The 24,181-nt window shown below is 40.8% G+C and overlaps 1 protein-coding gene across 16 annotated transcripts in view; it reads left to right on the forward strand.

Annotated features, from left to right (window-relative positions):
- Positions 1-24,181, forward strand: part of LOC118419693 (nephrin-like) — an 86,821-nt gene that overhangs the window by 53,185 nt on the left and 9,455 nt on the right. For all 16 annotated transcript variants that reach the window (XM_035826275.1, XM_035826300.1, XM_035826258.1 and 13 more), the window contains exons 8-14: positions 5,495-5,797; positions 7,655-7,766; positions 9,282-9,469; positions 9,819-10,097; positions 10,342-10,460; positions 10,651-10,837; positions 18,103-18,209. In XM_035826275.1, coding sequence (XP_035682168.1) covers positions 5,495-5,797; positions 7,655-7,766; positions 9,282-9,469; positions 9,819-10,097; positions 10,342-10,460; positions 10,651-10,837; positions 18,103-18,209 — 1,295 coding nt within the window. The remainder of the gene's footprint in view (positions 1-5,494; positions 5,798-7,654; positions 7,767-9,281; positions 9,470-9,818; positions 10,098-10,341; positions 10,461-10,650; positions 10,838-18,102; positions 18,210-24,181) is intronic.

The raw sequence follows: 24,181 nt of genomic DNA on the forward strand, positions 1-24,181 counted from the left end.
AGCCTTCGTACTAATGTCTATTCTTCAGATGGAGATATCCGTCATTACTTTGAGTTGGACTGGTACATTGTATGTGTTATAGGCCATTGACTATGAGCTTGTATATTGAACAACACATCAGATATGTTCCCCAACTCTTAAACAGCCTTATGTAAAATCTGCTAGAATTTTCAGATAGGTTCAGTCAAAGCATCGCATTCATGGATGGAATGTGTTTGTGTGGGGAGAGAGAATGTTGAGCATTGAGGTGAAAATCCCGTTAAGACGGGATGGCTTATGATAAAAAATCGTTAATAGAATCTGCAACCTTCTTGGCTGCGAGATAGGAGGAGGAATTTGCGGAATCAAGGGCGGGCATGAGCATGACGGAGTGTAGTCTTCCAGGGATAAGCCCTTGAAATATCTATCATTCCTCCCTACCTCTGGAATTGAAAGATTACTCACTTGTGGTGTGTTTTTGGGCAGACAATAGGTCAGAAACATGGCCAAAGCTCTGGTAGATGTATTAGACCACCTGTCCTGGCACCTCTCCTGTGAGCCTGTGGAATGAAGAGATGTGTGGGTTGCGTGACAGGAAGTGCAATAGGGTCCTGGAACAGGGAGATCCTGGCTGCAGGGCTGGCAAGGTTGTAACAGGAGGCATAAATATCCCCATTGTGTACTGAGATAAGCAGACTTCCTATCACCTCCCGCCCACCTATCATCACAGGTGCTGTTGTCCCTCATTTCTACACAAAATAGATGGTTGAAATCACACCACAGCTTACCTCAAGTCCCAAGATATTGTTTTTTAACTTTTAAGATCATATTAGATAAAAACTTTATGTCTAAAAATACATGTAGCTCTGAAAGCCCCAACAGGGAAAGGTGTACTTTTTGCCCTACACCTCTGCCATTGTGCGAATTCCATCAGTGGTTTTAGAATGACTAATTGACTGTTTTTGGCGTCAGCAACCTTTGCCTGTTGTTGGCCTATACCTGTAACATTATTGACTTCAGACATGTACGTCATCAGGGATAAGGTCAAGGCAGAAAGAATTATAATGACCCATCAAATGTTGCCCTCCCCCTCCCCAAAACCCCTGTAAGACTTTGTAGCTATCTTTAGAAATTGGCATGCTCCTAACTGGCTTTTCCTTGGAGAGTCATGGTATGGTAACTTGTCCTCTCACTCCGTGGTCACCAAAATGGATGCAGAGGCCATGATTAGTGTTTCCTGCATTAGTCCATTTAATGCACTGCTATATTGACGTATTTGACAGAGCCAAGCTTGAAATGGACACTTGACCTAAATGATTTTCCACAGAGGTCAAGCTAGGGTTTGACCCTGTCAATCATTTATTGACATCCCCTTGTTCCACTTAAAAGCCAGTTGGTCCTTTATCTAGGTTGAAATTCAATATGATACTAGCATCCATGGCAATAGGATGTACCACTGCTTTGTAGCATCTTGGTGGTTTTCCCATTTGTATATCATACATGTGATAGTGAAGAAAAACTTTTTTCATTTCAATCTCAAACATTGAAGTTCATATTATCTATTATACATCTAAAGTTCCTGTTTCCCAAACCTGAAACAGGAACTATCATACATCACTACATCATCATATTTTCTTCACTATCATACATGTGACAGTGAAGAAAAACTTTTCTCATTTCAATCTCAAACATTGAAGAAAGTTCATATTATCTATTATACATCTTAAGTTCCTGTTTCCCAAACCTGCTAAGCAACAACCAAGAACAGCAATGGTATCACTTCAAGAAAGAGGGCAAGATTTAATTTAAGCAATATTTGAAGTGATGAAAGTACTTCATTTTGTTCTGCTGTTCATATGGTCTTGCAGACAAGTGGAAGTTTATTTCAATATTTTAAGTATTGAAATCTAACAGTACGTTAGTACTTCATGTTGGTCTGCTGTTCATGTTCTTGTAGCTTGAACTTTTGTTTGCAAAGTGAAGCCACGAAACATGCAGGTACATCATTTTGTGCTAGCTTGGATTGGGTGCAGCCAAGTGATCCTTATAATTCTGGTGATGTCCCGTGCGCCCATCAGGGTGGCCACCAGACCGAGCACTTAGCTCAGGTCCAGAAGGCTGATTCACTCCTCCGCCTCAGCCACTTAAAGGCCTCCAAATGTTTCACATTGATCTGACCTTGGGTGCCAGGAATATGGGTACGGTTGACCCCTGAAAAAGGAGGGTGATCCATTTTATCTATTTGAGGAAAAGCCACATGACCAATTCTAGAGAGCTTTTTGGTGTCTGACAGACAGACAACAATATCGCATGCAGGTCATTGCAGTACTGGTAATGAGATTCATTCTGTCTGCCCTGATTTTTTCTTTGGCTTAATGTAGAGCAAGGCATGAACAGTTTGCAGAATGAACATCATCACAGTTTCACATTTATTAGTTTGAATTACGAATATGATCATCTAACTTACGTGTTAATAATATTGCAAAAGGCAATTAACAGATGGAATACTTAAAGCATAACAGCATTTTATATTTCTACAGTGTGGCAGATGGAATGCATTTAGTGTTCATGGTTATGTTAAGTTAATGCCTATCATGCCTAAAAGCCACATTGCCATATCTATTTGATTTGTTATTCCGATTTCTCCAAAAGTTACTTGTTTGTAACTGTTCCACAAGCCACAGGTAAAAAAACAAACTGTGTCAAAATGATGTCCTGTTTTCGTTCTCAGTTAAGAGCACAATAGATTGCCGTAGTAGAGGTAGATGGACCATGTCCTATGCCATTATTGTTATTCTGCGCTGAGGTTCCGTAATCTTCGTCAATCAACAGCGGAGCGGTGTGATGGAATACATAAAAGGACAATTTCTCGGATGATTTACCTGCAGAGTTGTATCCAGAATGCTGATGCTGCCATCAGCTGTCAGATCTGATAGTGGATTCCGTCCTCCTGCCTCCCTTATGGATTTTTCCTGCCACAAGAACAATTGATTGATAACCTGGCGGGGTCTCTAAAATTGCTGCCAATTTTGAGCCGCTTTCGGTTTTATGTTTTATGGCCGCTTTCATCCATCTCTGTTTGAAACACACGGTTTGTGTTATTAGTCATCTTTATTTGTTTGAACCTAGAAAGATGCTGATCGTCATTTTGCTGCAAAAGTATGGAAATCTGCTGACTCGGGTCAACTATTGATTTTTGAGATATGCATTCTACGCACAAAATTGTAGACCTGCCATTAAATGGATGATTTCTTCCAAGATTAGTGTTGAGTAAACAGCTACACAGTTGAACAACTACCAGTTGCAGCAGGGATGGAAAGGATGATACAGACTTTCATGTTTCCCAAACATTGATTCTAATCCCAAATATTGTTTCTGATACAAAATTTAAAAACGTAGGAAATGGTTTCAAGCATGCACATTCCATACAACTTTTTGGAAAATGAATAATAATCGGAAATAATATTATAAGTTGAATGAACATCACCTGAGACCCTGGACATTGATTATATGCATGTAATTGCATTTTGCATTTATGTTCAGTCTTGATACATACAGCTCATTACAGCTACAACAATGTAATACAACTCATGTCATGGCAGGTGGGGCTTCAAGCTGAAAAAATATTATTTTGTTGCCTAAGCATGCTCATATGGCCAAAGTAATTTAACTACACTACAATGATGCAGACAGACAGAACTGCACTTCACATGTCCTGGTCGTCTTTTATCCAGCCCCAGAGACATGTAAATGTTGACCTCTGCTTCATTGCAGCATGTTCGGGTTCATCTATCAAAAAGGTTACCAAAGCATCGCCGAATAACATGTCCACCTTGTAAAATGCAAAAAGGCTCGTTAACGCTCCAAAACTTCAACAGGTAGGGTTTGGGCCAATTAAACCTTGTACCCTGAGCACCCCGTGTCACGAAACAACTGACCCTTAACAACATCAGGAGGTTTTTGTGAGCCACATTATGCATGATTTTCCATCGCTGTTTGAAGTTGTCTGAGATAAGCAGTTATAATCACAAAGATGAAAAAGTACTTTCGCAACTGCAACCATTCTATTGTAAATTGTTGCAGCAGAAAGTTTACTTGTTTGCCCTCACGACCACAGCATGTAGCATAGTTACGCTAGCTTTAACTTAAGTGAAACGCACTTCCTAATATGAATGATTGCTTGCATACAGAATGTTAGGAGGATAGAAATGAGCCCATGCTAGCTGTCATACCGTAAAGAAAATTTACAGAATCAGGTCTTCGTATGGAAAGATGTCATTATCACGTTGGTGGTACCGAACTAAATAACACTAAACCATTGGCAATTAGCACCACTCTCTTATTCATAGTCCTGCTAGTAATTGTAAGATCGACTGATTGCTCTACTGAGCCCATTTATGCCATGCTAGAAAATCATTAAGACGTTCAGAAGGACATCAGGACTTATTAATGGTCTCATGCATCTGGGGACGTCCAGGGGATCGATACAGGGTGCCCTTTAACTGTCAATGAAATGGGCTGTAAAAAATCAACAACATGCAAAGTCTTTAAGTGGGGAAATAGATTCCGGCATACATGTCCCAGTGGTCTGTTGGATGAAAGGATGTAATGGTATAGAATGGTTTGAGTGAGCACTAGTATGGTTAGTATGGTGCATGGGGTGTAATTATCAGTAGGGTGTTTCTTAAAATGCCATCATCATCACGTAATTAACAACCCCTGCTGTGCCAATTTGGAGGACATTTTTTTTTCCACACATCTAGACTGTATCTCCTAACAGGGTATGGCAGGGCATGGTGACATACAAATAAAAGGGGCCACATGTATGGGTGTAAATGCATCGCCCTCCTTTTGTGTGGAATTTGCATTAGATAGATACAGTCCCATATAGTGTGATAGAGACCACATAAATCAAATTTGTTCACAACCTGTAAGGGTATTGATGGATCCCAAGCCGAGGCTACCCATCTATCAGTTTACTGTCCCACTGCACAAATTCAGTTATCTATACTGCTTTACATTTGGTCAGTAGATTGCCTCATCCATAAAACCAACTACTTTTGGCCTTGGATCCATACTGCCTTAGGGATGACCTATGAATAATTGTGGAAGAGGGTGTGCTGAAACTGGTGTATAACGTTGACCAAGAAGTGAAAGATTAAAAGTTGGCTTTCTATTTTTCTTGCACCTTTTTTCCAATCTTCACCCTCGTGACATTCTTTGTAGTAATACTGAACAATTTTATTTACACTTGTCTTAATGTTAGTCTGTGTAACACAAAGTCTGCTGTCTGGGGCTGTAACTGGCCCCTCCGGCAGATGTTGGGTGGGCTGCTATAAGCGAGATTTAAACAGGCTATTTTAAAGTAATCTTCAGCTATCTCCTTTACATCATTGTGGTTGCCAGCTGTTAAATGATTGGAATGCCATTAGACACTCATTTCTATGCTTACATGTCTGCAGACAAAAAAAGTTTAACGACATATTCACTGATCATGACTGTTTTTATTTGACAGTTCCCCCAGAGAGGGTGGCCATCACTACCAACCCACCAGTGCTGAAGGCAGGCGAGCAGGGCACGCTGTCCTGTACGTCATCCAGCAGTAACCCTGCCTCCGTGGTGACGTGGTACAGGGACGGGAAGGTCCAGTCAGGGACGGTGGAGGGGAGGGTACCGGCCGAGAACGGTGGATTCAGCACGACCAACGCCTTGACCATCCCGCTGACATCCACGGAAGATGGCGCCGTGTTTTCCTGTCGTGCCACCAATGAGCTGTTGTCGGAAAGTGTGAACGATGCCATCACTCTGGATGTGAATTGTAAGTTTTTCCCCCAACGTGTTTTTTACCATTTTTGCCGTGACTGAAAAAAAAATCTTTTGCTTTTTAGTCTTTGGTTTTCATTTTCACACTTTACTCAACTGCAATAACTTACATACAGTGCTAAAGTCATTTTGAATTTGATAAATACATTTCACTCACCCATTATTTAACTACATCAGACAAAAAATAAATGTACTTGTACTCAAACCCCCAATAAATAATCCTTTAAATTAAAGCACTTGTTCTAATTAACCTCATGCACTATTCCTTGTATCAATCAATTGTACGTTTCTCTGATAGTGTTCAAATTATGGTAGTTGTCATCAGGCCAGCTAACCCTTGGACTTGACCTTACGCTATCAGGAAACAGTAGCACCATTAGGGTCCTCATTTGTTAACAGGAACTTTCTGTCCAGCCAGTAGTACAGGAAGCCTCTCTAACCAACCCAGCTTTAAAGGGTTCTTTGGATGGTTCTGTGGTGAGTCAGAGTTGGACAGGAATTTCTGTAAGGAGAGAAAAAGGAAACACTTGAGCCAATGTTTGTATTGTAATTTGTAGGCCATGAAAGTGGTCATGATGTTTATAAAAGGGTCATTCCTTTGAGTTCCTTTGACATTCTAAAAAAAACGTATGCCTTTTGGCTCAGTTTGCTAAAGCTCTTCCGGGCTGAATAATGCAGTAACCAGATCTTTGCAGTTATGGTTACAGTTCTTTTTTTAGGAAATTGTAAGTCACAAGTTCGTGCTAAAGCAAATTAGCTACTGTACTTGACAAATTTTGGGATTGGACCATATTGGACATCAAGTACAAGTTCTAGTAGAGAATAACCCAGTCTTCTTGATAGAGATGTTGGTTCAGTCATGTTGTTTTAATTGCATGCAGAGAATCAGGATTTGGGATGTTGGCAGCAGGATGTGACCCTTGACCTTGAAGGTTGTCAGTACAGGTGGCAGGAACAGAAGGATTGACCTTGGTTTTCAGCAACCCAAGCTGTACCCCCAAGAGGGAGGGGGGAGGACTGGGGTGTCAGAAAGGGCAGATTATCAACCCACTGGTGTCAGGACTGTTTACCTCTTTAGATGGTGTGATATACTACATTTGTACCAATGAACAGCCACTGATTGATGTGGCATGTCATATCACATTGTGGAGTATCACTCACATCAGCCCCACCTGTCTTATTCCTGCATGCACCTAACTAACAGTTGTCAGCTAACTTCAGCCAAACAGTTCTCTAACTAAAATTGTCAGCCCATTCATCTTTCCTTCCTGAAGTCTTAGTAGCCCTATTAACAAATCCAGGGAGCAATGCAGTTAACAGTATAATCACATTTGCTGTAGTAATATGTACACAAACTGGACAGCATCTGGCTTTGCGTAACAGAATCTGTTTTAGAGTTACTGCTCACTATTCTAAGTGCCACTATGGTATATGATGACATTATTATCCAGCATGGTAGTTAATACAAATATTATCAAGATTCCAAAAACATGCTTCAACAGCTGCACGTAGCTGGTAACTTCTTAGAAGTACAAAGTTACTATGTCACCAAACCATCACGACAAATATTTAACTACATACTGATGTGTAGTCTATACATATATCAAAATGCTTGTGGGGAGATGAAACATTTGCCAATTTACAGCTGATTAAAACAGACAGCTATAGTCTTCCAGATTGATTTTGTCACAGTAGAAGAACTCCCACCACATACTTAGTGTACATCATATGGGCTGTGTTGTATGTTTCCGTCTTCCTTGCTCACCTCTGGGCTCTTATACTTCCAGTTAAGTGTTCCATACAGAGAAAATGACCTCTACAAAAGCTAAATGAATGCATTTCCCTCCGACAGTTGCCCCTGAGTTCCCAGTCAGTGAATCCACTCCAATAGTGAATGCCACAGAAGGCCGTGATGCAATCATCAACTCAACTGCCTCAGCGAACCCTGCTGCAGTGGACTACAGGTGAGTTCATCACAACTGCTTTACAGAACACCAATGTCATGGGGAGGTGACTGTTAAACAGTATTAGCATTTTCGTCCATTGCAATTTAGAATAAAATATGATGATGGAAAGCTTTTTAGATCTTCGGAAAAGAGTTTCAAAGATTGTACATTAACCAATGAATACTTGGATCAGTGGGGAAATCTGTTACTTCAAACTGTTCGCTTTCTGATGGGATGTAATTTCCCGGGGGTGACATAGGCTGCCGCATTTCTTCAAGAAGACATTCAGACTTCACCATATACTAAAGTTTATGGAGAAGAAGTAAGACAGGTAGCAGTTGAAAATGCCTTGCAATTTTCTGCTGCAGATGTTTAGAAGCATTGCAGTAGGTATATTTATAGATTAGCATTGTACTTCATTTGCATAAAAGAGGCTACTTTAAATGAAAGTGGAGTGTTTCTGAAACTATTGTTGGAACACCATCTTACGGTTAGGCTGGGAGATGAATTGGTCCCCACATAGTCAAGCAATTAGCTAGCAGCATGCCTCACCAGTTTTTTCCATCTGCTGTAAAATATTAATTGATCTTTGATTGTTGATAGTTATCATTATTTAAGTGCCCAGCAGCTGTCTGGGGTTGAGATTTGATGAGGGTTGAGGAAGTTTTTAGAGCATGACAACCTATTGACTGGATCCCCTTATCTGTGGTATGGAAGGCTGATCATATGAGCGTAAGCAGATTTTTCCAGAAAAAAATCAGTTAGCCTTGATTCCTCCTGTGTGCCACCTGCCAAAGAAATGGTAAAGCCTAACAAGTCATCCAGGGAGATATGGCACTTGCTGTGCTCTTCATATGCCTTGAAATAGGATGATGCGTCACATTTTGTTATCATAAATGGGGTGGGGGGATATTATGGTCTCTTTATATAAAAACATGCACATCAAAACATTTGGGAAATGGTTTTGCATCCATTTTCAAAAGCCTACCCTATACAGTTCTTCCCTCAATTATTCAAAAACTCCAAATTTGTGTACTTATGACCTTGCAACTTTAAGTGGAAATATCCTCTCTGGATAATAGGGCTTTCAGCCCTCATGAAACATCCACTGCACCAAGTGACGCACCCCATAGTTATCATGGGATGAAATTACTGTGATTGCCAAGCTCCCCAGCTCTTGTTGATGGTGGTTTCCATGGTAACAGTCATAGGCCCCTGATTACGAGGTCGAAAATGGTTCTTCTAAAGATAAGGAAAAATACCTCGAGCAAATTAGATTGGACCAAATGTTCAAGTTGGCAATAATGACTTTGGAAGCAGTCCAAGACGTGACAGATGCCATACTTGTGCGGATTCTTGGGGCTCGCATAACAGATTGTCTTGTCTCCCTGGGGAATGCTTTATTTGGTGAAATCCCAAACGGAAGAAAATTTATTTGGACAAAGTAAAGTTTTGATCCCCCTTGGCTATTCCTGTCAAATGAAGAACTCGGAAGTGAAGTTGAGATGTAACATTCTTCCCAACTTGCTGCAGATGGTTCAGGGATGGTGTGGAGTTGACTGCAGTAAGACAGCGGAGGCAGGCCAGCGGTCCTCGCTACATCGTCACTGGAGGAGCTCTCATCATCAAGAACGTCACGCGCAATGATAGAGGGAATTATGTGTGCCAGGCTTCTAACGAACTTGGCTCTACTGACAGAACCTTGTTTCTGAATGTACAATGTAAGTACTGCTATACATCTATACAAAATTTGATTTACAGCAAGCTTCTAGAGAAGAAAGACAGGAAATTTGAGTTCTTGAATTTTCAACTGTTTCTGATATCTATGCCATGTATTGACGCATCAAAATTGATTGAATGTAAATCCAATTTTTGTTATGTGGCTTTTGCATTGATCTTTACATTATGATACAGTCAAGTTTGTACCAAATAAAGTGAACTTCATATGTGTTCGGCAAAGTGACAGGTACTCAACAAACTGGATAAAATTTGGAAAAAATCTGACATTTCAGACAGCACCTGCTGTCTTTTGCCAATAACTAAAGGACAATCTGGGTTTTGTGCCCCCAGATCCAGCTGAGATTGCAGACATCACGGACCACAGAATAGTGGACATAGGGGGGTCTGCTCAGCTCTTCTGCACGGGAGTGGGGAACCCAACACCTCCCAACTTCGTCACCTGGACGCGGGAGGGCATGAACACATCCCGACTCGTCCGGTCATACAGCGACCTCACAGCCACCCTCAGCATCAACGACATCACGAAGGAGGATAAGGGTGACTACAAATGTGTGGCGAACAATGGCATCCCACCTGCTGCTGTGCAGACTTCAAGATTGTTTGTCAGATGTAAGTTGGACTACCTACCATGAAATCTGTTAAATGAGGCAATATACATGTACATTGTAATTCTAAAGGACATAATTCTTTGGATGTCATGTATGAAATTGTTACTGATTGAAATGTCCATTTGAAGCAATTGTATCCACTGTTAGTATAACTTGAACTCACGACGTTCAAAACTTAAATTTGGATGATGCTGGGTGGATGAATGAATTGGCTGAAACAAGCATTTTACCTTCTTTCCCCACAGTTGCCCCTGAGTTGGACAAGTCCCCCCTTCTGTCCAGAGTGGCGGCTGGGGAGGGTGACACAGCCAACCTGGTCTGCAAGGCAGACGGGTTCCCCAATGTGGAGTTCTCATGGTTCAAGGTAGGAGGACATCAAGATGTCAATGTCTTTTATGTTTAAGCTTTGAAGACTGCCTGATGGCTTTCTTTGGACTTTCTTTTATGGACTGTCCATGGATCTGTGTAGTTGGTATAACTGCCCTTGGAATGCACAACATGCCAGCTTTGCAGGCACATGGCTGATCTTTACAAATTAATTGTTTTGTCTTCAGGGCAGCGAGTTGTTGAACACCAGTGGAAACAAGCTGCAGAGCACGGTCCGCACAAAGAGCTGGTACCAACAGGAAGGCATTCTCATCATCCACAACGTGTCTGCCAATCAGGACTACAGCACTTACAGGTGCCAGGTCACCAACAGCCTGGGAACAGACACCTTCAATGTCAGACTGGATGGAAGAAGTAAGTCCTTGTCTTTTGTTTTTGTCCATGTTTGGTCATTCTAGTTATTGCCAGAAGATCCAGACAGACAGCAACCCCCTGTGTGCAAAACCGCTTGCATCCATCTCATTTGCCCTTGCCTTTTGTAAGTAAACCTAAAAGGCCTCATCCTTACAGACCCCAGAATCCAAACTAATATAAAATCGCTACTTCCTGCATCTGTCTGAGGTATTGGCAGCAATGGCTTGATGTTCATCAAAGATTGCTCTCTTCCTCTAGTTCTCTGTCTTCAGACCTTTGTACACTCCATAGCAGTTTGTTTAAAAAAATCAGGATCTCTAGGTGCCAACTGTCAACAGTCCCATCTAAACACTCCTTAATTATTTGTAGCAATGGTTACATTGTGCTGTGTTGGCAACAGTGGGGGGAAGTGTCTTTCCCTTCATGCTCATAGATAGATGTAGACCAACAGCTTGATGTTGTGGCCAAAAATAGAAGAGATTTGCGCTCAATCTGTTAGTAACTTTGATATTATTCACAACAGCCTGAAGGCATCCCTGTGATGGAGATATTTAGGCATTCTACCATAATTTGCCATCATGCTTGTATGTATGGTAACCTAGCTACAATGTACAGTTCACCATTAATGGCGCTGGCGTTGGTTCAGCACCCACATCAATTAGCTGCTGCCCTGATTCAGGGGTTGTTATGGCAGACAGCCCTCAGAGGTCGACCTTGGAGGGAGGCAGGGACAAGATGTCTGCCCCCCTCATTAGGAGTGGCATGTATGACTCAGTGCATCTGACAGGTTGCATGCACCTGGAAAGCTTTAGGTATATAATAATTTTTTGGGTCAGGGAAGGGAATCTGATATAAGGAAACTTTGGTTTTGTTCTCTATGCACTTTTCACCAAACTTCAGCCTCAGCAGCTGCCCTTAAGGGCGATGACCTCTGTCTCTGTGATTGGTCAGTGGTCCACTTTGGCTTATGGAAATGGCTGATCATGGTATTGAAATACCTGCCCTGTTAGATCATTGCCCATTGTTATTTTTGCTTCTTCTTCCACATCTTGATCTTTCGGAAGGAAATCCCATGAAATATGCTAGCTCAAACTCAAAGTCCAACAGAAACATGTTGGAAAAATGCCTGGAATTTTAATTGCTTGTGGGTTGGAGCAGACACCCTTCCTGATGGAGTATGATTCATGATATATTTGGCCCAGGATCACGCCTGTTTGTTTGCCCAGGTTAGAGACAAACAGATTCCTGATAATCTGCACATGCTGCATGTCAGTGTTATATATATATATATATATATAAAGAGAGAGACAGATGGTTTGTAGCTGCCCGCTTCCATCAACAGCAGTGGTGCAGAGGTGTTACAGTTCTTTTGTACTTGGAAATTGAAGTAATTTGTCAAGTACTATCTACACAAAAGCTAATGGAATTAAACTTGTATGTCTTCTTATAAGAGGAACGTTCTGATTGAATTTCCTGGTAGCCCCATTTTTCAAGTTGTAGCCTGGTATCCAGCCGTAATATAGCTCCCGAGTCTCTTCTCTCCTCTTTGCACCCGCAGACTTTCAATGCGGGATATTTAAATTCCAACTGATTTCAAATCAATCAGGGCCAGACATAATTGCAAAGAGGAGAGAAGAGACTCGGGAGCTATATTATGGCTGGATACCAGGCTATTCAAGTTGCCCAGTGCTAAGAAAGTCCATTTTTCCTGAAGAAGACGATTTTCCATTATTTTGGCACCCACTATGATAGGTTTTTTTTTCCATTGACAGATAGTGTAGATCTATCAGTCGAAGTTATAATTAGGGTGATGGGTTTAGTCCTAGCTGTGGATTCTCCCAGTGGCAAAGATAGACAGATAGGAGCCAGGCTCTACCCAATAACCAATAAATGTGCATGCAGTCCGATAGGCAGCTATGAGTTATAATCAATTTGGTCCAGACCCAAAGTGATTTCTGGATGCTATGGCTAGCTGTAGCCTATACATACATTCAGGCTGTAATATCAAATTGATCCCAAACTGCAGTTAACATATTTTCCCATCAAAAGGTCCATATGAATGGCCACATGTCTTAGCTTTCAATCTGAAGTAGATCGATTCAAGGATAGAGAATGTCATGCAAAGAGTCTGTAGTGACCAAGAATGTCCTGTGACCAATTGCCCAAACTTCTCATGCCAACTGGTGCATGGGGCAGTACCCATCTCCGTTTCAGTAGCCCTTGGGCCACACAACTTTGTACAATTAGCATAGCAAGTGACCACCCCAATTTTAGTAGTGTGTGTCCAAGTACAGTATGTTTTCACAAATCTTCTAACAAACTTGAGATTAAACAGGTAACTCCCAAACAAGGCAACAACCACGCTCCTTATCATGGAGGCATCTTGAGGAATAAACACTTCAGTACAGCCTTGAGTACAGCATGTCCTCTGTGGATTGATCAAAGATACCAATTATTTGCCAGGCTCGACTTTGTGTATATGGGCTGCATTGGATGTTTACTGCTCACTTTCCTGGATAGACTGTCAGAAATATTCCCCAGCAATCCTGAGGTCACAGGTTAGGTGATGGATGTGTCTTCCCATCTGTTTGAGTAGACAGTGGTGACTTCATGCTGGACAGGTGACCTAAATCAAGAATCTGTAGTAAAAGACAGACACTTTTGTGTAAATAGAATTGATTTACACCAAATGTAAATAATCCGAGACCACGTTATTTGACACATTCGAATGTCTTGCTCCAAACACAATCCTCAGCAGTCACAATGCTATGTGACCCTTTATGACAAATCATTCTCCTTAGAGAAAAAGATCAAGAAATCTGCATGGGTCTGTTGTTGCTTACCTCCCCAAACCTGAAGGTCAGGGAAATGTGGCCTACAGACAGACATGTTGCAGTAATGTTTGGTTAGACTTCAAGGCAGGACATGAATAACAGTTGATGCTGGTCAGAGTGTTTGTTTTCCTCCCTGGTAAGAATGTAGCCAGCCAGCCTGAAACATAGACACACTCTAGGGGCATGCTCCATATTCTGTGTCAAACAGTTGGTCTCCCTGGAGGTTACAGGAACTGCTACTTTCATGTGTCTTCTCCCTTCAATTAGGGCTTTGATCTTAAGTCATTGATTGCCCTGATTATTCAAAGGAATTCCAGTACCCTAATCTTTTTCTAGGATCCCAGCATTAAGGATATGCAGCATGAATACAAAGTCAGTGGATATTCTATTAGCCAGATATGGGAGGACTGGACTTAGCCATTTTTTTTTTTTTTCTCACTTTGGGATTGTCAGGAAGTATGACTTGCTACATAGGCATACTTGCTTCTTGTCAAACATTAAGATCATTCAAACCTAGCATTCAGTATAAATGAGAATCACTGATGATAACATAGCAGTGCAGTACCCTGTAATGAAGGGTGCAGTTCTGCTGAATAAAATATATGGGAATCATCAGAAGATGGGCACAGAAATTCCAGCCTTTCCATCTTGAAAGTCATAGTTGAGTACTAGAGGTATTCCAGGCGATCACTCAAACAAAATAGTAGCATATGACAAGCACCTGTCATTTTACAAAAAACACCAATCCGACTAACTGCCCAGTGGTACAACAGTGCCCCCTACCTGCAGTACCAATGTCCCAAGTGTCCAAACAGCTTGGATCAATCAATAGCTAGACATGTTCCAGAGAATGCTAACAAGGATTTGACAGTGTTCCAGTGTTGTCATTATGTTGTCCTTATATGGAAGGTGACATGTATGTGATTGACATGATTGGCAGATGTCTGTCCTTTTAGGACTTTAAATAGATGCCTGTGATGTCTGTCATTCCTGACCAATCCGGATGCTTAGGCACCTGCTGTTATCGCAGTGTATGGCTATTTCCACCCTAGATAAGATGTCGTCTTTGAGTCTGTGAATGCCATAAGTCTAATTTTCAGAATCATAAGTACTTCACACTGATAACTAAAATAAACATTGTTGAAGTGACTTTTCTTTGACACTTCCTTCTTATGTCCCAGATGCAACCTGCCATTCCTAGTTCTGCATAACCCTTCATGAAATCTGCAAAGGCCATTAAAGTAACCAACAGAATTAGCAGTAAGTGTTCGGCAATGGTAACTCCAATAACAACAGAACCATTTCCCCCTGTTAATTTATCTCCGTGCATGTAGACGCTTTTGCCCTAGTCATGTCAATCCTAAACTTAATTTAACTGCCATCTTCCTGCCTAGCAGAGTCCTGTCCAGTGTCCGGTTGTAGCTTTTCTGTGTTTAGCAACAATAAGCAGCTGATAGAGTCCATTCCAAGACACCATGAGGGTTTTTAGGCGATATTTATAATTAGTCTGAATTAATTTGAATAAAAGAATATCTGAGCCACAATAATTAAACTATTTTTAAAAAAAATGACTGAGAAAGTACTCATATATTTGAATTCCTTTGAATATTTTAGAAACATTTTGAAAGTAACTGTACAAAAATATCTTTATTTAGAATAATTGTGAAACCTCTGTGTGATTATTTCACATTTACAAATATTTACAAAAAATGGTAAACCTGGCCAAATGGTTAAATTAGTTTATTGCCCCCATAAAAGTAAGCCCTATTGTTGTATCTGTATATTTTTAGATTTCACTGCTGGGTACTGGTGGATCCTTTGTGGTGGGCCATTGTTGCATGGCACCCAACCATACTTTGCAAGAATGTGTGAATTGCTATCTTCCCAGCCAACTGAACCATTTACAAAAAATGGTAGAAAATGGTAAATAATGGTAGAATGCTGTTATCATTATTTAGAAACCATTAGAAGTATCCAATTCCACACGATGAATATTTCCAAAGTTTTACAGGACCAGGGAAATATTTATAAAGTTGAAACTGTGTTACAAATATTTCTGAAGTATCAAATGTCCTAGACATAGAATTACAAAACTTTAAAATCAATTCTAAACAATGGCCACAAACACCCGCATGGTGTCTTGGAATAGACTCTAGACCCATTTTTATTTGTAATTACAGAACAAAATGTTTGTCTATCAGGAAATGTCAATGATATTCCAGATTTGCCATACATGTAATATTACATATAAAACTAGAACCAAACTATCAGAAAGTTTTTGTCAGATGTTTTTCCTTTGGAGCATTATTTGTGTTGTGTTTGTTGTATTTGAATATGTTTTTGTTCATTATTGTTTATGTTACCTGCTTTCGCTTTTTGAGCAGTTTTAACAAAGAGCTTGTAAATGTACTACTACTAACCCAAATAAAAACATCCTACACCATAAAGGACAGATATAAACGGATACAGCGATGTCATAAAAATGCTGGTATAAACCCAAATCAATAAGCAAACCCATCCCTGCATTAGGACCCAGCTCCCTTATATAAAGGCTACCTGCTTTTCCTGATAGATAACAAGACGAAGAATGAGCCCTAAATGCCTAAAAACCCTAAAAAGTTCTTTACACAACCCATAACAAATCTTCAAATACATGTTCAAGCAACAACTGAACGTGTCCCAACTGAAGAGGAGATCACAACAACTTTAACCAGAAAGCACAGAGGTAACGTAATTCCTGGGCATTCCTCTTGTATTCTTTTTATTAGTCACAGCTATGAAAAAATTTACTTGACAAACTTCTAAAAACATCTTCTGCTTTGGCAATAAAACTTGAAGAATTGAACTTGCCCAGCTTTCTGTGCTCAAATCTTGTCTGTGCCCTACCAGCTCAAGACCTGTCTGCTTTGGCCATTTTATGCTAACTGGAAAAACAGTATCCATCCACAGAGAGACACTTTTGTCGCTCTACCATTTATGTTTTATACAGATACCTAAGAACTCTTAAACATAACAGACACGTGACAATCTTCTATCATTCAGCTATCTTCTCCCATGCTATCTCCCCACCCTTTGCCTCATTAATTTCTCTACTTGACAGGGAGATGTCATTTTGGGATGTTATGACTGATCAATAGCAACTTCGTTGCCACAGGCAAATTGGATACTGTTGAAATGGGAGAAGTATGTAAATTGCATTAGTCAATGACTTGGTGCCCTAATGCAACATTTCCCCATTGATTTTGTTCACTACCGGATATGCGAATGATAGATTTACAGTGTTGTCTGAAAAACTTATTCACCTTCATTCTAATGTTACCACCACAAGAAAGGCATATACTGTGATGTACAAAATGTATACATACTAGTACAGTAGTTGTGAAAAAAAATCTACCAATTGTAAGAGTTGATGAAACTGGGTATGTTTCTTCTCTTCTTCTTCTTTTCATTCTGAACATTTTTAGTTCTTGAAATATAAATCACGCCCTCATTACTTAAACTCTTTAAGACTTAATAACAGTATAAATCGATAGCGTCATGCCATAAGGCCATTTTCCCCATCTTCCGTTACAGCCCAAATAGGGGATACACATTGATTTTGTAGGCAGTAAACTGCCGTAATGTTCCTGAATGGAAAGCTTGTAATGGGGATATGATGAGTGGATTGGTTTTCAGTGTCAGCCATTTGGCTCTGTCTAAACAGGTGGTGACATACAAATGTAGTTACACTGTAAACTGTACCATTTGGATTCCATTGAAGGCACATCCTTTTTGCTTTTAGTACAGTGAATTTTTTAGTATTATAATGATGGAAACTTTCAATTGGCATCTGTGCTTTTGTAAAAGTTGTGCTTGAATTTTTAGTTTGAAGATAGCTCCTAACAGCCCTGACTGCCCCCACCCTACAGCCACACATGGTTACTGGTATTGCTTTTTTTACCCATTAAAGGCTCCATTGATCTTTATGCCCTGTTATTGCAGGGTAACAGGACATTACGTTGTTGCTACTGCATCTGTCACGTCTGTGTTGATCTGTCCGTGTCTGTAGACTGATTCATTTTAACAGAACATTGCGGAATGAAAGCATGGCACATACTTCACCAAACTTAACTAGATAGTAGACTAGTAGTACCCTAACTACCCATGGAGACGTTAGATAAGCAGATTGAATTATAGCTTGCAAATTGTGCATATTGATTTGGCCGAGTGTTTGGCAAGTGGCAAATGATTCAACAGGCCAAGAATTTATCAATAAGATTATCTTTATATACGCCACATAAAGATTAAGCAGAATGATCTTTGAATCAATAACATGCTGTTTAAAACATTCACGAATTTATATTCTTATTGGGAATTAAATCACATGTTATTGTGAAGAAGATTTTTTTTGTATGCTACAGTCATACTTACCTTGTCACCTCCTCCCCACAGGTAAACCAGACATGCCCACCTCTGTCACCCTGGTGAAGAAGGAGGACACGACGGTTACCCTGTCCTGGACTCCTGGGTTCGATGGCGGCGTGCAGCAATCCTTCCAGGTAGGACAGCAGCAAAATTGGATATAGGAGAATTCTTTTCTGCAACCAGTTTTGTACTTACTTTGCTTACAGGCAGCAAAATTGTAAATGAACATCATCTGAAGGGTGGACCAGGCTTTTACAGGTTAGCCATTCAGGTCTAACAGCTGATACTGCACCAGAAGGCAATTACAGAGATCCTGGATCGAACAAATATGTTCAGTCCCAATCTGAATGTGGTGCTTAACCTACATAACACATATATAGGGCTCCTCTCTCTTATTTCCTGAAATATACTGGCTAAGCCTTCATACTGTTCAAGCAGTGCAGTAACTGTACATATCATTCTGGTTAAAGATGTTAATAGGCCAGCCTCCTCAGTCAGAAAATTTTCTTTTTATTGGCCTGGTGTCAGGGCTATAGCCAGCGTCCGTTTTTCCGTCAATTGACGGAAATTTGCTGCGTGTGACGGAAAATTTTTTAAACCAATCCGTCAACTTTGACGGACAAAAATCTGATAAAAGCTCCTTGGTGGAAGCTACAGGCTGCTTGGGGACTCTGTCCACTGCCGTAAAAGCCACACAGTTTGTTTTGCTATTGTTATGATTGTTGACAATATGTGTCGGTGCCCTTTCACATACGATAATCTCATTAAAACCCGTTTTTCAAGGTCTCAGTTCAGTCTCTCTAACTCCTGGAATAGTGTTTTTGCGACAATGGGAATTGGTTGACGGAAAAAAATGTCGAGCTGGCAAGAGCCCTGCCTGGTGTCAACACCTACATTGAAATCTCGCACCAGTTCTACTTAACAACATTTGATCACTCTTATTGAGTGATGGTTGTTGAAACATACAAATTTTATGTACTTAAATCTCTTTTGAGCAAAATTGTCAGTAAACAACTTCAGAAAATACAAACTAACAAAGCTGTCCTAACTATAAATTCCCAGCCTGCAACCACCTGTTAGTGAGACATGTATTTATGCATCCCCCCTCTCCCAGTGACTAATGGATTTCATTAGCTCAGCTGGCAGATTGTGGATTGGAGCTAAGATTGCATCGACCTGTGGCGGTAATGGTCTTGTAAAAAGCCAGAAGACCTGCAGAGGGCGTCTGATGCACTCTCCTCATTAGCACCTGACGTGGAGAGTCCTCTCAGTGGGCAGTAAATGGACTAGGAAAGTGTACTTGATGAGCAGAAGTGCAGACGGTGCCTCTTGTTTGGGGTCACCATTAGCTGTTTTTACTTACTTGGCATGTCAGTTAGGTTTAAGGAAGGCACATCAACCTCAGAACCAAATTGAAAAATGTAAACTAGATTTTGGGGGCTTGGAACGATTATTGAGGAAATGTTGTCACAGTTGTGTATTACCTTTATGGCAGCACCAGTAATTGGATTTACATCCATTTTAATTTTTCAATTTCTACAATCAGAGTAACACTCCAAATGTCAGTAGTGATAGTCTGCCCCTTTAGCAATGATGTATATGGAGTACAGGGTGTTGTTGTGAGATCTAGTTACATCTATGCATGTACATCTACCACTTCATTCAATAATCATCAAAGATCAACCTAATTATTTTTCTCTGCTGGAAGGTTGAAGAATTATTCTTCTCTTTCAGTACAAGCTTGTTTTTTCAGAGGTCATTTCACATCTGGATGTAATGCTAAATTCATGCCAAAGGCTATCCCATGCAAAACCTTGACCTTTGAACTTGAACCTGATGAGCTGAGGTAAAGAGGTCAGGAAAATATCTCATGGAGTAGTTCCATGTTTGGTTGGGCTCTCTGTGAAGCAAACATGACTGTCATCATTTCAGAGACAACACTCCATAACCTCTAATGGATTACGCCCCCTTACACCCCAGGATTTTCAATTTTATGCTATTACTAAAATTACAGGCAGGTCACTCATGCCCCAGGGGGGGATTTTCCAATTTTGTTTTTGTTTTAGGTTACAGACGGATGTCTCAAAGGCGTAGATATGAAACTTTGAATATCTTATTCGTCCCATAGATTTGTGATGATTCTTTAGGCATGGTGCTGGGAGCTAATGCAGGCATGCTTTCCACCCCACACACACAGAACAGATCTGGACACAGATTGTGAGATCATTTGGACACAAACCCAACTTGCAGGAAAGAAACCGCTTATGATTGGTACATACTACAGACCTCCATCAGATCAAGGCAGTAGTCTGGATGAGCTTGACAGCTCTATAAATAAAATGGGAACTAAGATAAACTCCGACAACGTAATCATTTTTGGAGATTTCAACACCCCTGGTATAAATTGGGATGTCAGCACAACAGACAACGCTCAGAACCATACAGGGCAGGCACAGAAACTACTGCATTTAGTGGATAACCATGGGCTATTCCAAACAGTTCAGGAACCAACTAGAAATGGTAACCTTTTGGACCTGGTCTTAGTTAATAACCCAAACATAATTGAAAAGACCACAGTAGTTCCGGGAATAAGTGACCATGACATGGTTCTAGTGGACGTGAACTTGGCACCCAAACAGAACAAAAAACCAAAAAGGAAAGTGTACATTCGCACGAAATCTGACGAGCCGGCTATCAAGAATGACCTTGAGGACTATGCTACAAACTTTAACCAGAGAACAAAAGACATGTCGGTGACACAGAAATGGGATGACTTCAAAGGAAAAATGAAGCACACAATGAACAAGCACATTCCTAGTAAAATGACATCAAGCAGATACAACCTGCCTTGGTTTAACAGAAACTTAAGAAGACACTGTCGGAAGAAACAACGTCTTTACAATAAAGCTAAGAGAACAGGGCAAGAGGAAGACTGGAACAAGTACAAGAAAGTAAAAAAAGGAGTACAGAAAAGCATAAGATCAGCACACTCAAAATACGTGGCGAACATACTTGGAGAAGCTATAACTGACAAACCCAAAACATTCTGGTCATACATAAAAGGCCTGAGGAGAGACCTTGTTGGGGTAGCCACTCTGAAGGTGGGGAGCACCATTATAAGTGACAGTGAAAAGAAAGCAGAAGCACTCAGTTCACAGTTTAAAAGTGTATTCACAGAAGAAGACACCACAGACATGCCATCTCTTGGAAACCCCTGCACCACTCCTATGGAACATATAGACATTTCTACGTATGGTGTAGAAAAAATGTTGCAAGGCCTTAATCCGTCCAAAGCATCCGGGCCCGACCAAATACCACCTTGGTTCCTCAAAATGACAGCCAGTGAAATCGCACCTGTTTTGACTAACATTTTCCAACAATCGCTTGACACAGGAGAAATCCCCCAAGACTGGAGAGATGCAAACATATGCGCCATTTTCAAAAAGGGAGATAGAGCGGTTCCCAGTAACTACAGACCTGTTTCACTTACCTGTATTTCCTGTAAACTACTCGAACACATTATTCATAGCCATATCATGAAACACTTGGAAGGCCACAATATACTAACGGACTACCAGCATGGTTTCAGAGCAAAGCGATCAACAGAAACACAGCTTGTTTTAACAGTTCACGACATAGCTGGGGCATTGAACAATAAAAGACAGGTGGATCTAGCAATACTTGATTTCACTAAAGCCTTCGACAAAGTCCCACATAGCAGACTCATAACAAAACTGGAGTACTATGGAATTCAAGGTTCTACATTAAACTGGTTAAAGGCTTTCCTGACGAATAGAGAGCAAACGGTAGTGGTAGAAGGGAAGGCCTCAGCTGCAGTTAAAGTAGCATCGGGAGTTCCGCAAGGGACTGTTCTGGGACCATTGCTCTTCCTCTTGTACATAAACGACTTGCCAGACCAGCTCGATTCAAGTGTGAGGTTATTCGCCGATGATTGTCTGCTATATATAGAGGTATCTGCAAAGAATGACTCACAACTTCTTCAGAAAGATCTGAACACCCTGGAAGAATGGCAAAGGAAATGGCTTATGCAGTTCAATCCTGATAAGTGCTATATCATGCACATAACGAACAAACGCACGCCAAATGTGTCCCCTTACCAGTTTTGTGGTCAGACATTAGCAACCACAAAAAGTCACCCATACCTAGGTGTTACGTTAACAACTGGGCTGAAGTGGGGTGTCCATGTTAACAAAATAACAACCAAGGCTAAACAGACATTGGGAGTGATCAAACGTAACTTGTGGGCATGCCCAGCCCGCGTAAAATCACTTGCATACACGTCACTGGTAAGACCTAACCTTGAATATGCTGCAACAGTATGGGATCCGTATACAAAGAAAGACAAAGATAAACTTGAAAGGGTACAGAACCAAGCTGCCCGATTCTGTACAAACAACTACAACAGGGATGCTAGTGTTACTAAAATGAAAACAGATCTACAGTGGACATCACTTGAAGACAGAAGGAAAATGTCCAGACTTTGCATGATGTACAAAATGACCAATAAGCTGGTGGACGTACCGACTGATAAGTATCTAATACCAGCTCAAAAAAGAACAAGAAACAGCCATGACTTCAAGTACCAGAGTTTCCAAGCTAGGATTGATGTGTTCAAAAATTCGTATTTTCCCAGAACTATCGTAGATTGGAATTTGTTATCACCAAGTACAGTAGGGGCATCTTCTCTGGATAGTTTTAAAGAACGCTTGCAGTTAGATGTGCAAAAGTTAGGTGTGACGGGTCGTTCGGTGTAATATAACCAGCTGCTGCCGCGCCGCGCGCCTGCGAAGCTGGTGTGTTACGCCGAATGGCGGTTATACCGGCTATATAGATACAGATACAGATACAGATACACCCTGAATGGAATGCCTTAATCCTGGACTACTTTTCCATTTTTGGCTTTTCAGATAACAGCTGCAACACACCAGGAAAAATTCGAAACAACCAAACCCCTTCCCATCATTTGTAAAAGATTTTCAAACTTTGATCCTGACAAGTTTTCAGCAGCTGTAGTTGAAAGTGTACAACATTTGGTGTCCTGGGGTCATGTGACATACTCCACAAAAAACACTTCAGTTCAATAATTGAATTAATCAGCTTTACCCATCAAGATTTTGAAACAATCTGAAGCAAATGTGAATCCCTTCCTATGCGATGTTGTCTGTTTTGACGGACCTGCAGTTCGGTTTGAGTAACATAGATGAACCATCTGCAGTTGTGGTTAGAGGATGTGAGGTGTTGACCCTGGTCAGAAGGGCAGCACACTGCAGCATTCCCCAGGCGTGCCAGCATGTCTGTAGGGATGGAGGGAATGCAGCTGCCCATGGTGCACACATACTTCATTCCTAAACCATGACATATGATGTCAGCAACAAGCTACATGTACTAAACAGCTTATGTGACAGACTAATAGAACATATGAAAATGGCACTCTTGATAAAGGATATGTTGGGACATTCTGTCTGCCTGAAGATTCACAGACTGAGTCTTTTGGCACATTGATTGCTCGTCATAAAGTTACTTTCCTGTTCCTTGACTTTGATTCCTACATCAAAGTACATACATAATTGAATGTCATTTTTGACATACAGTCCAGAACTAACCTTTAACATAGTGACATTTCAAGCTGTTATTACATGCAAACTCCCTCGTACGCGTATTTACATCAGCAGAGTACTTTATTTATGAAGAACTTCTGATTCGTGGCAAAACATGCATGTCAAAACATGGAGAGATGTAGCTGCACTGTAGCTTCACTGGCCACTGCAAATGAGTGTTTGTAGACAGCGTGCCAACGGTGCGCTGGGAAAAACATCCTTCCCTTAAGCTTGAACCTGCTAAATGAATCAACATACGAATATAGACTACCCCACACAGTCAGTCACCTTGGAAAACATCATGGTCAATGTGTTAGGCAAGAGGGTTGGGAACAAGTTTTAGCTGAAGTGTACAGGATCTGAAAGTTAGGCAAAATGTTTTGAGCTCGTGTCATGGATGGTTAATGTGTAAAAATTTGTCTTTTAAATTAATAGATTTTGTAGTATACTTTGCATCCATAATACATGTCTTCATTTATACAAGCAAA

This window comes from Branchiostoma floridae, chromosome 1 (assembly GCF_000003815.2).
Source record: "Branchiostoma floridae strain S238N-H82 chromosome 1, Bfl_VNyyK, whole genome shotgun sequence".
NCBI lineage: Eukaryota > Metazoa > Chordata > Leptocardii > Amphioxiformes > Branchiostomatidae > Branchiostoma > Branchiostoma floridae.